Raw genomic sequence first — 13,456 nt, 5'->3', positions numbered from 1 at the left:
GTATTTTATCAAATGAATGTTGATTCTGGTATCCAATAAACTACCGATTTAGTTACTGTGACGTCATTAATTATCCGAACGCCGCTATGCCGAAGTCACAATGGTCAATGGGACGTTAGTTGCTGCAGCAATTCTTGACGAGTGACACGTGTTGATTTTGGTTTCCTTCGAATTGCTCGTTAAACCTGCTGTTTCGTTTGTAATCGAAACGATACTAAGGTTATAATTAAAGAAAAAATTCACGACGAGTTTGAATCTTCAAAGCAAGTGAGTGTTGATCTTTGAGCCAGTTTGTTTGCATGTACTTGTTCGCATGCACTTGTTTGCATGTACTTGTTTGCATGTACTTGTTTGGATGTTCTTGTTTGAGTGTAATTGTTTGGGTGCACAGTAAAACTTTCTCCAACGCGGCTTCTTCGAACGCGGTTTTCCAATTTACGCGCTCAAAGAAATGCGTCAAAACCTCCCCAACACGAGGGTGTGTTTCGCATTTACGCGATCATGGCTGGTGTTTTCCCAAAGATATATATTAATCTTATTCCTTGTTACTGTACTTTACTTAACCCTTGTACACACAAGGCAGGTGTTCTTAGGCTAAATACAAGGCTAAAAAGACCCCCCTTGTGTGGACAGGGGTTAATTAATATTTAATTTATACATACGATGACACGAGTCGCCACCTGCCGTCATCGGCGATCGCAGTTCGATTTTATATTCCGGATTAATTGCGACAACAGCGCCCGGCGTTTCCCCAAAGATTTTATTATTTTTCCCTATTCTTCATTACCTTGATTAATTACTATTTCATTTAAATATACGCGCGGCACGAGCTGCCACCTGCCGCCATCTCCGAACCTGCCGCCATCAAGTAAGCTTACGTCGATCATTATGGCTCCCAAAAGACCCAATTTGAACCAACCAGACAAGAAGAGGAGGAAAACAATGACCATGGAGGTCAAACTTGATATCCTGAATAACTTGTAATCAGTTTTTGCTTCATCTTTGGCCAGGCAATATGGCGTGAATGAATCGACCATTGGGACGGTACGGAAGGCCGAAGATGAAATCCGTCCCAGCGTTCGTGCAGGAGCCTCCATCGCAACATCATACGTCAGCAGGAGAGACGCCCTTGTTGAAAAAATGGAGAAAAGATTGAGTGTCTGGATCGAAGTGAGACCCTCAGCTGTTGCTGGAAAAAGCTATGGCCTGGGATTACCCATGATTTTAGAGATTTCCCAAGTCGGAAAAAAGAAGTGAAGAGGATCATTGATCTTGCGAAACATATTGGAGGGGAAGGATTTGATGACGTGGAAGAAGAAGAAGTAGAAGAACTGTTAAAGTCCCATGGAGAAGAACTGTCCACTGAAGAACTTGAAGAACTTGAGACCCAGACATCTCATGAAGAAGACAATGAAGAATATGATGAAGATCCAGAAAAGGCAGACTGAACCACCAAACTGCTGGAGGAGCTCTTCAAGGCAACAACAACTGCCCAATGAATTGCTGTGAGAATGGATCCTTTTGTGCAAAGCAGCTTGAAGTTCAAGTGGGCCATAGATTCAGCTTTAAATACATACACACTACACAGAACTTCACAGAGAGAAGCAAGTGCTCATAACACAATTCTTTAGGCCTACTTCAACAGCCACCAACAGCACTTTAACCCCTTCCACCAGCAAATCATCACCCAAACCTCCAACAACCACCTCACAACAAGGTGACTTATTTTGCAATAATACAGTAATATTATGATACGAACACTTATTTTAATGTATATTTAATAATGCCGCACCATTCCATACAAATAAACATGTAAAAAAAAGCAAGGAAGACTGTTTTAGGGTCAGTTTTTTGGGAGCCTGGAACATATCCCCAATTTCCCCATATGCCTAATGATTCCTCCAACGCGAGGTTATCCCAGAACGCATCCCCCGCGTTGAAAGAAGTTTTACTGCACTTGTTTGCGTGTACTTGTTTGGGTGTAATTGTTTGGGTGTACTTGTTTGGATGTTCTTGTTTGAGTGTGGTTGTTTGCGTGTACTTGTTTGCGTGTACTTGTTTGGATGTTATTGTTTGCGTGTACTTGTTTGCGTGTACTTGTTTGCGTGTACTTGTTTGCGTGTACTTGTTTGGATGTTATTGTTTGCGTGTACTTGTTTGCGTGTACTTGTTCGCGTGTACTTGTTCGCGTGTACTTGTTCGCGTGTACTTGTTTGCGTGTACTTGTTTGGATGATATTGTTTGCGTGTACTTGTTTGCGTGTACTTGTTTGCGTGTACTTGTTTGGATGTTATTGTTTGCGTGTACTTGTTTGCGTGTACTTGTTTGCGTGTACTTGTTTGCGTGTACTTGTTTGTGTGTACTTGTTTGCGTGTACTTGTTCGCGTGTACTTGTTTGCGTGTACTTGTTTGGATGTTATTGTTTGAGTGCTCTTCCGCGGTTCAAGTCTTGTCTATTGGCGGCTTGTGCTTCATAAAATGAGGTGAACATGTTTTTGGGAAGCTTTGTATCACTTTGTGATAATCTCTGAAAAGGTAAATAACGTAGTGAAGGAGCTGTGGCTCCCACGTCGATCGAAAGAATGGACGCGACAAAAAGCTTGGATTCATCTGAGCTGCTTTATTAGAATCAAACACTCAGGCACTCTGGGAAAAACGTTTTACGGTCGGCAATATATATCTATTCCGCCAGGGGGTTTGCCCAGGCCTGGCGCCAGGGGGCGTGGCCCCGCGGGCCGGCTGCGGCCTGGCAAGTTGAGGGCGAGCCTGCCCGGGCGTCCCGACCGAGGCCTGGCAAGTCGAGCGCGGGCCTGCCCGGGCGTCCTGGACGAGCCCGGCCTGGTGATCGCTCCGCGTCCTTGATAGGTGCAAGGCGATTGTGTAACCCCAGCGGCAGCCGCTACACACGTCCCCCCAGAATCGACTTGCACCGGCAGGGTCAACTTGAGGGGGGTCCTGATGACCCGGCCGAAGCGACCCCTGGCGGGTCGTGGGAGGGGGTCCGGTGAGGTGGTGGGCGGTCGAGTGGGGGGCACCGTGGACGGGGGGCGGCCTCGCCGCGGCGGGAGGGCCACCCGTGGTGGGTGGTCGACGTCCACGTGCGCCGGCTTGAGGCGGTCCACAGCAATCCGGTCCGACCTGCCGCCGATGTCGATGACGAACGACTTGTCGTCCCGTCGCAGCACCCGGAAGGGCCCGTCGTACGGCGGCTGGAGTGGCCACCGATGTGCGTCGTGACGCACAAAAACATACTCCGCTGTGCGGAGTGCTGGGGGGACGTAGGACTGGGGGTCACCGTGGTGGGATGTTGGCACGGGGGCAAACCGTCGGGCGGCCTCCTGGAGGTCCGAGCGCTGGTGAGCTGCGGACCAGGGACTGGTAGCGTCGGGCACAAATTCGCCCGGGACGCGTAGCACCTGGCCATAGACAAGCTCGGCGGTGGATGCCTGGAGGTCCTCCTTGGGGGCCGTGCGAAGGCCCAAAAGGACCCACGGCAGCCGGTCGGCCCACCCGACGTCTTGAAGGCCGGCCATGAGCGCGGCCTTCATGGAGCGGTGGAATCGCTCGCACAACCCGTTTGCTTGGGGGTGGTAGGCCGTAGTACGGTGGAGCTTGATCCCCAGGTTGCGGGCGACCGCGCCCCACAGCTCGGAGGTGAACTGTGGACCGCGGTCTGACGAGATGTCCGCCGGTGCGCCGAAGCGGGCGACCCAGGTGGCGATGAAAGCCTGCGCCACGTCGGCGGTGGTGGTGGAGACGAGGGGAACGGCCTCCGGCCACCTGGTGGTCCTGTCCACCATGGTGAGCAGGTGTGTGAACCCCCGTGACGGGGGGAGGGGGCCCACCAGATCCACGTTGACGTGGTCGAAACGTCGTTCGGGCACGGTGAAAGGTGCCAGCGGGGCCTGGGTGTGTCGGTGGACCTTGGCCCGTTGGCAGGCCGTGCAGGCGCTGGTCCAATCGCGGACGTCCCGACGAAGGCCGTGCCAGACGAAACGCGCCGACACCAGCTTCTGGGAAGCTTTCCGGCCCGGGTGGGAAAGGCCGTGGAGGGAGGCGAAGATGCGGCGTTGCCAGGCGACGGGCACGATGGGGCGAGGCTGGCCTTGGGAGACGTCGCAGAGCAGGACAGTGTCCGCGCAGGGGATGTCGGCCAGGCGGAGGCCCGTGTCCGCCGCCCGGAGGGCTTGCACCGTGGTGTCGGTGGTTTGGTCCGCCGCCATAAGCGCAAAATCCACGCCCAGGTGGACCGCGTTCGCGCTGGCCCGGGAAAGACAGTCGGCCACGGCGTTGTTTTTGCCGGCGACGTGCCGAATGTCCGTGGTAAACTCCGACACGGCGGAGAGGTGGCGCTGTTGGCGGGCCGACCATGGCTCCGTGACCTTGGCCATGGCGTAAACCAACGGCTTGTGGTCGACGAACGCCGTGAAAGGTCGGCCCTCCAGGAGGTGGCGGAAATGGCGGACGGCCAGGTGTAGACCGAGGAGCTCCCGGTCAAACGTGCTGTATTTGAGCTCGTTCGGCCGGAGCTGCCGGCTGAAAAAAGCGAGTGGCTGCCAAACCCCGTTCACCCATTGCTCATGTACGGCGCCCACCGCGTAGTCGGAGGCATCCGTGGTGAGGGCGATGGGAGCGTTGAGCACCGGGTGAGCGAGCAGTGTTGCGTCGGCGAGGGCCCGCTTTGAGCCTTGGAAGGCCGCATCCATTGCTGCGGACCAGGCGATGTCGTGCTTGGCCGGCATGCCCCGGAGGGCTTCGTAGAGGGGCCGCATGAGCTGAGCAGCGCGGGGCACGAAGCGGTGATAAAAATTCACCATTCCCAGGAATTCCTGCAGGGCCTTTATGGTGCGGGGACGCGGGAACGTGGTGATGGCCTCGACCTTGGTTGGCAGCGGCACGGCCCCGTTCTTGGTGATGTGATGGCCCAAAAAATCAACGGCCGTCGTGCCGAAGTGGCATTTGGCCGGGTTGACGATGAGGCCGTGCTCGCTGAGGCGCTCGAACAGTGTCCGGAGGTGGAGGAGGTGCTCGGCCCGGGACGTGCTGGCGACGAGGATGTCGTCCAGGTAAACGAAAAGGAACGGCAGGTCACGCAGCACGCCGTCCATCAAGCGCTGGAACGCCTGAGCCGCGTTCTTGAGACCAAACGGCATCCGCAAGAATTCGAATAAGCCGAACGGCGTGATGACTGCCGTTTTAGGGACGTCGGCCGCCCTGACAGGTACCTGGTGATATCCCCGTATGAGGTCAATTTTCGAAAAAATGACCCGTCCCGCCAGACGGGCGGAGAAGTCTTGGATATGCGGGATCGGGTACCTGTCGGGGGTGGTAGCGTCATTGAGACGGCGGTAGTCGCCACACGGGCACCATCCACCCCCCGGCTTTGGCACGATGTGCAGTGGCGAGGCCCACGCGCTATCGGAGCGCCGCACGATGCCGAGGTGCTCCAACGCGTCGAATTCGGCCTTCGCTACGGCGAGCTTGGCTGGGTCGAGGCGGCGGGCCCTGGCGTAGACCGGCGGGCCCGTGGTTGGTATGTGGTGCTCGATCCCATGCCGTACTGCGACGGCCGAAAACGTCGGCCGCGTGAGGGCCGGGAACTCCGTGAGCAGGCGAGCAAACTCGTTCGCCGCCGGGACGGCGCATGCCAGCTCGGTCGGCGCGGAGCTGCTCAATGTGCATACCAGGGAGCTGAAGGTTTCAGCGTTGATTAAACGACGCCGTTGGACGTCCACCAGCAGTCCGTGTGCGCAGAGGAAGTCGGCGCCTAGCAGAGCCACGGGCACGTTGGCGGTTACAAACGTCCAAGCAAAGCGTTGGCCGCCGAAGCAGAGGGTGACGTTGCGCGGGCCGAAGGTGCGGATAGTCGATCCGTTGGCCGCAACTAAGGAGGGGCCGCAAACCGCGGATTGCCTGTCCTGGTCAGAGGCGGGTATGACGCTCAGTTGGGCGCCGGTGTCGCACAGGAAGCGCCGTCCGGACGCTTTATCCGTGATGAACAGTAAGTTGCCCGTGTGGCCGGCGCTCATGGCTGGTAATGAACGCCGGCCCGGCCGTTTCCCGGCCTGCCGAAGGTGCACGGGGGTCGGCATGTCCGGGCCTTCTGTCCGAACCTGGCATGATAGTAACACCACGCTTGGTCAGGTGGAGGCCTCGGTCGTCGTGCCGGAGGTGGTCGGCTCGGTAGAGCGGCCGCCAATGGCGTCGGCAGTTCGGCCGTCGACCGTGCCGGGTGCTCGGGCGCCCTGGGTGTTGCGTCGGACGGCGGTGGGTCCCATGTCGCCGCTACGATGCGCTGTCCTGCGGCGGAGATCTTGTCGGCTTCTCTGGCAAGGGCCCGGGGATCTGTGATCGTCGTGCTTGCCAGGGCGAGGCGTACCGGGTTAGGCAGCTGACGGAAGAACAGCTCCCGGAACAGGAATGCCGGAGAGTGCTCGCCGAGCAGCGAAAGCATGTAGTCCATTCGCTCGGAAGGGCGCGTGTCGCCGAGCTCGGGCAAATCGAGCAGGCGCCGTGCGCGTTCCGCCGCTGGGAGGGCGAAAGCATCGAGTAGAAGCTTCTTAATCGCGCCGTATTTGTCAGCAGCCGGCGGGTGCTCGAGGAGGCTCAAGGCGCGGGCCGCGGTGGCGGAACCAAGCGCCGCCACAACATGGTGGAAGCGGGTGTCGTCCGCGGTGATGCCTCGCAGGGCGAACTGAGAGTCCGCCTGAGCGAACCAAACAGCCGCGTGAGCCTCCCAGAAGGTAGGCAGTTTAAGCGTCACTGCCGTGTCCATGTCGGTAGGTCACCAATGAAGGAGCTGTGGCTCCCACGTCGATCGAAAGAATGGACGCGACAAAAAGCTTGGATTCATCTGAGCTGCTTTATTAGAATCAAACACTCAGGCACTCTGGGAAAAACGTTTTACGGTCGGCAATATATATCTATTCCGCCAGGGGGTTTGCCCAGGCCTGGCGCCAGGGGGCGTGGCCCCGCGGGCCGGCTGCGGCCTGGCAAGTTGAGGGCGAGCCTGCCCGGGCGTCCCGACCGAGGCCTGGCAAGTCGAGCGCGGGCCTGCCCGGGCGTCCTGGACGAGCCCGGCCTGGTGATCGCTCCGCGTCCTTGATAGGTGCAAGGCGATTGTGTAACCCCAGCGGCAGCCGCTACAGTAGAAGGATTAATGAAAAAAAACTTCCTGTACATTACTAGTCGAGGCTCGTGTAAGTGCGGGTACACTAGACGAATCAGGACATTATGGGATAAAAGGAACAGGAGACAGAGAGGGGCAAACACCGACGAGGAAAGCTGGGAAAGAGTAGAGGGTACAAGACCAGAAAGGTGGTGGTAGAAGACAGAGAGACCACCGACCTGTCTGCGATGGTGAGTGATAGCCCCATAGACTCAGTTTAATCGCAGGAGATTCCAATGATCTTGAAGCCCTTGGTTTCCACGGCTCAAGCTGAACAAGATGTGAGTCAGGTGATTCAGCCCAGAGGGGAGAGCAGTATTCCATCAAGCTGCAGATGAAGGCCTTGAAGGTGGATAAGAGTTCAGGTGTGCCAAAGAAGGACTTTGTACGACGTAGGATGCCCAGTCGGAGGCTGGCTTTGGAGGACAGCTTGGAAATGTGGTTATCCCAGGAAAGATCATGGCAGATAGTGAGACCCAAATGCTTGAGGGACTGAACTTCCTCAAGGGGATTGTTAAGAAAGTAGATGGGAGGGTTTGCCAGGTGGTCCTTTCAGAGAGAGGGAGACAGAGTGTAGGATTTGTCAGGATTAAAAAGACATATTCAAAGTTTTTGACAAGTTTGTGATTTCTCTCAAGGTATGAAGAGACGGAAGAGCCTGCTGCCTGCCTGTCTGAATGACGAGGGATCTCAGGAGGAGGAGCAGAGCAAGACTCGAATTTGCCTCGCAAGTGGAGAGAAATGTATGGAAATGAGCAGTGTTGACGGGGTTGCAACAGCTGTGACAGGTAAATCTGGTGGCTTCTTTGTTGCTGATTGACGTATTTACACACTGTGGGTTTTTTACACTGCGCTCGGAAAGCGAAAAGCAGGGACAAGCGATCGGGTGTGTACGTGCGTGTCTGCATTTTTAAAATTCATTTTCTCAGCAACCGTTGGTCCGATTGACATGAAAATTCCACTATATGAGAGCCTCCACCTGTATATTTTTTTTATTCATAAGTACGACGTCATAGGTCACGTGGTACGAACGTCATCTTGGCAAAACGTTGCATCTCTATATCTCCGAAACCGCTCAATGGAAATAATTGAAACATGGCTTATTGTTAAGCACTCCCCATGGGGAATAAGATATGTTGATGATGATGATGTCATCTCTGCCTTCATTATGATGTTATAATTCGACAAATACAACCCTTGATAATGATAATGGTAGCCAATGATGTAGTGTGTTTGTCTGTCCAGGCGATACCGTTTTTACCATTTGAGCTTTTGCCATCAAATCTTCACTAAACCTTTAATATGGGAATATGGAGAAAATAATTAATACCAGAGTTGCATACCTGATGATGACGTCGAGCCTCCTCGGGCAATGATGGCATTGCCTTTCTATGGCTGGTACACACGGATAAGTGTGTGGTAGAGACCAGGGGAGTGGGGGTCGCCACTCCTCTCCGTCTCTTTCCTGACCGTTGGGGAATTCACCGCCTTCTGCCCGTGCTGTTGGAGTCAACTCGACGTCTGCCCAAATAGTTTGTGGTTAAATATTGATTAACATTAAGTTAGACTGCTCTAATTATAATTCTCTTTAAATACTTTTGGAATTTCATATTTCATCTTGTATGTTATTTACAAAGTAACAACATCATAATTAAAATAAACTTCTTAATTTATCAAGCATCACAATTCAGATGGAAAAACATATTCAAGCCATTGATTTCAGCATGACCTCTGCCTTTATTCATATTATAAAAAAATCAAAAATTATCAAACACGTAATTAGTAATGTCAATTTTAAAACTATTATAATCAATATTAACTTAAGCATGAATTAAGTAATATTTTACACTTGTGTTTATGTTTGTATACTTGTGTGTGTGTGTGTGTGTGTGAGGGATCTGTGTGGGAGGGGGTGGGGGGGGAGGCTGGTGGTGTGGATGGTGTGTGGATGTGTTTGGTTGTGTATTCATGCATGTCTGTTATGTATTTACGGTATAGATGTTTGATTAATCTGTCTCTTTGGCCTGATTTTAAAAAAAATAAAAAAAATTACATGCAATACGAAGAAACTGAGAAATGACGGCAATATTGGAATTCAAGATGGCACGCAAACCAAACTCATCGTAACTTCGGTAACAGCATATCTGGAATTCCTCAGTATCACAAACATGGGTATTGTCACAATTTTTAACCTGCTGTGATCTTACTATAATTCACCAAATGTCCGTCCATCTGTCTGTCTGTCTGTCCATTCGAAGGTACCGTAAAAACTGTTGAACTGATCGCAACGATATTTTGGGTGGGTAATCCTGGGATCTCCAGGAGTAAAATAGGCTCTTTAGTTTTCCCAATTTCAGCTTTGGTCTCCAGCATTCTCAGGTTTGGACTCCCGCATAACGTTTGCGTTCACATAACGTTCATTGTGACGATGTTTTCATTGTGACGATGTTGTTTTCCCGGGTGCCGCACAAACAGCTGCACCGATCGCTGCACGGCTGCACCGATCGAACTCGGTGACCTCGGACAAAGACCTTTTATAAGGACACGGGTTGAATCCCTGCTTGAGAGAATTCCAACCTCCTCGCTCCCCGCCATCACTCCAACTTACAATCCCATGAGATATGTGGAAAAGACGACCCAAAACCAATATAAACATCATGAAACATCATTCTTATTTAAACATCATTAAAAGTAAATAATGACCTCGGCCAAAGTTCAAACGACATTTAATCTCTAAATGAGAGAATTCCACATGGCTATTTGGGTGGTGAATATGCTAACAGATCGCTGTCTCATTCGATCTTGCCAAGGCCGTAACAGCTATCGGCTCAAAATCCTTTTAACTGTTGTTTTGGTAGTTTTTACAATGAAGGAAACATTAATAATGTTGTCAAAAGTTTATTTTGTGATTAATTGGAGTTATGTTGTTTGGAATGAAAAAAGAGATATCGAGTTCAAGTGAATGACGACCACTGATCTCTAATGACGACATGCCGTGATGGTTTCTACTTTCTGAACGTGAACTTCACGGTTCGCCATATGTAGATTCGCCACGGTCCCACGATCGATGTTTCTATACGTGAACGTACCCGTTTGTTTGTGAACGGGTACGTTTTTCATGGAAGTCCTTCACGAACTTGCTGTCCATGTCTGACGTGTGACTGGAGGTGCTACAGGAATGTGGAATTTATTGGTTTCATACTTTAGCATTCGCCGTGCCTGCATTGTCTGTTTGCTTCTGGCCTCCCACCCGTGCATAGCACGGGTATCTCCCTAGCTAGTATATAAAAGCCGAGCTACAGTGCAAAATATGGTTAAAATGGCGGCCATTTTGTTTTTGGGGAATTTGAGGGTCAAAACCCCAAAATTCAGCCTGGCAAACAATTTTTTTCATTCAACACCCTCAAATTATCCTAAAAAACTTGTTTGCCGACTTTTCACACGAAATGCCCACAACACTTTATTTGAAGCCCAAATATTGAAATCTGGACCTCTCTAAAAGGCCATTGAGTCATCACATATCAGCCCCACGCACAAAGAAAGATGGACGCCGCACTGTCCGCAGCCAAAAAAGGCCAAGCTCCAGGGGCTGATGACATTTTCCCTGAATTCATTAAAAAAAACCTCCCATCTTTGAAATCCAGGTACATTCCATCTGCCCATCTTTGATGAAATCCAGGTACCTGACGCCTGCCCATCTCTGATGAAATCCAAGCACTTCATCGCAAAACAAGCCATGCATTGATCTGCATGTGTCAAGTTTCAGAGTAGTTTGTTTTTATAATACGTACGCACATTGGGTGCTGAAAGGTTGGATTTGGGGAGTCGGTACACACAAGCAAGGGATGTGGGGTTGGCCTAGTTGTGTGAATGAATCACAGCGAACGATTTATTGTATCCCCTTCTCCCCACCACCAAAGCTTCGCCTGCATACACCACCTCCCCACCGCCCCCCCCCACCCCCTCCCCACTCCCTGCTCCCTATATATATATATATTTTTTTTTTACATACAGTATATATATATATATTAATTTTTTTTTAATATTACCCCAACCACATTCAGGGTTGCTCGTGCATAATTCCACCGAAATCATTTATTTTAAAATTGTATTTTATCAAATGAATGTTGATTCTGGTATCCAATAAACTACCGATTTAGTTACTGTGACGTCATTAATTATCCGATCGCCGCTATGCCGACGTCACAATGGTCAATGGGACGTTCGTTGCTGCAGCAATTCTTCACGAGTGACACGCGTTGATTTGGTTTTCCTTCGAATTGCTCGTTAAACCTGCTGTTTCCTTTGTAATCGAAACGATATCAAAGGTAAAATTAGAGAAAAAACTCACGCCGAGTTTGAATCTTCAAAGCAAGTGAGTGTTGATCTTTGAGCCAGTTTGTTTGCGTGTACTTGTTCGCATGCACTTGTTTGTATGTTCTTGTTTGAGTGTTATTGTTTGAGTGCTCTTCCGCGGTTAAAGTCTTGTCTATTGGCGGCTTGTGCTTCATAAAATGAGGTGGACATGTTTTCGGGAAGCTTTGCATCACCTTGTGATAATATATGAAAAGGTAAATAACGTAGAAGGATTCTAGAAAAAATTTCCTGCACATTAATAGTCGAGGCTCGTGGAAGTGCGTGTACACTAGACGAATCAGGACATTATGCGATAAAAGGAACAGTAGACAGGGAGGGGGAAACACCAACAAGGAAAGCTAGGAAAGAGTAGCCGGGTGCAAGACCAGAAAGGTGGTGGGAGAAGACAGAGAGACCACCGACCTGTCTGCGACGGTGAGTGATAGCCCCATAGACTCAGTTTAATCGCAGGAGATTCCAATGATCTTGAAGCCCTTGGTTTCCACGGCTCAAGCTGAACAAGATGTGAGTCAGGTGATTCAGCCCAGAGGGGAGAGCAGTATTCCATCAAGCTGCAGATGAAGGCCTTGAAGGTGGATAAGAGTTCAGGTGTGCCAAAGAAGGACTTTGTACGACGTAGGATGCCCAGTCGGAGGCTGGCTTTGGAGGCCAGCTTGGAAATGTGGTTATCCCAGGAAAGATCATGGCAGATAGTGAGACCCAAATGCTTGAGGGACTGAACTTCCTCAAGGGGATTGATAAGAAAGTAGATGGGAGGGTTTGCCAGGTGGTCCTTTCAGAGAGAGGGAGACAGAGTGCAGGATTTGTCAGGATTAAAAAGACATATTCAAAGTTTTTGACAAGTTTGTGATTTCTCTCAAGGTATGAAGAGACGGAAGAGCCTGCTGCCTGCCTGTCTGAATGACGAGGGATCTCAGGAGGAGGAGCAGAGCAAGACTCGAATTTGCCTCGCAAGTGGAGAGAAATGTATGGAAATGAGCAGTGTTGACGGGGTTGCAACAGCTGTGACAGGTAAATCTGGTGGCTTCTTTGTTGCTGATTGACGTATTTACACACTGTGGGTTTTTTACACTGCGCTCGGAAAGCGAAAAGCAGGGACAAGCGATCGGGTGTGTACGTGCGTGTCTGCATTTTTAAAATTCATTTTCTCAGCAACCGTTGTTCCGATTGACATGAAAATTCCACCATAGGAGTGCCTCCACCTGTAGATATTTTTTTATTCATAAGTACGACGTCATAGGTCACGTGGTACGAACGCCATCTTGGCAAAACGTTACATCTCTATATCTCCGAAACCGCTCAATGGAAATAATTGAAACATGGCTTATTGTTAAGCACTCCCCATGGGGAATAAGATATGTTGATGATGATGTCATCTGTACCTTCATTATCATGTCATAATTCGACAAATACAACCCTTGGTAATGATAATGGTAGCCAATGATGTAGTGTGTTTGTCTGTCCAGGTGATACCGTTTTTACCATTTGAGCTTTTGCCATCAAAATCTTCACTAAACCCTCAATATGGGAATATGGAGAAAATAATTAATAGCAGAGTTGCATACCTGATGATGACGTCGAGCCTCCTCGGGCAATGATGGCAATGCCTTTCTATGGCTGGTACACACGAGTAAGTGTGTGGTAAAGACCAGTGGTGGGGGGGGGGGGGGGGGGGGTCGCCACTCCTCTCCGTCTCTTTCCTGACCATTGGGGAATTCACCGCCTTCTGCCCGTGCTGTTGGAGTCAACTCGACGTCTGCCCAAATAGTTTGTGGTTAAATATTGATTAACATTAAGTTACACTGCTCTCATTATAATTCTCTTTAAATACTTTTGTAATTTCATATTTCATCTTGGATGTTATTTACAAAGTAACAGTATCATAATTAAAATAAACTTACTTTATTAGTC

General features: G+C 50.4%; 1 protein-coding gene across 1 annotated transcript in view; it reads left to right on the top strand.

Annotated features, from left to right (window-relative positions):
• The first annotated feature begins 7,808 nt into the window (after nucleotides 1-7,808).
• The window catches only part of LOC144892095 (uncharacterized), a 118,505-nt gene continuing 112,857 nt past the window's right edge, over nucleotides 7,809-13,456 (top strand). Inside the window, exons 1-2 of the mRNA XM_078777273.1 lie at nucleotides 7,809-7,956; nucleotides 12,407-12,556. Coding sequence (XP_078633399.1) covers nucleotides 7,809-7,956; nucleotides 12,407-12,556 — 298 coding nt within the window. The remainder of the gene's footprint in view (nucleotides 7,957-12,406; nucleotides 12,557-13,456) is intronic.

Source organism: Myxine glutinosa, chromosome 5 (genome assembly GCF_964187855.1).
Source record: "Myxine glutinosa chromosome 5, kmMyxGlut1.1, whole genome shotgun sequence".
NCBI classification, from domain to species: domain Eukaryota; kingdom Metazoa; phylum Chordata; class Myxini; order Myxiniformes; family Myxinidae; genus Myxine; species Myxine glutinosa.
This window is presented reverse-complemented; position numbering and strand designations above follow the sequence as displayed.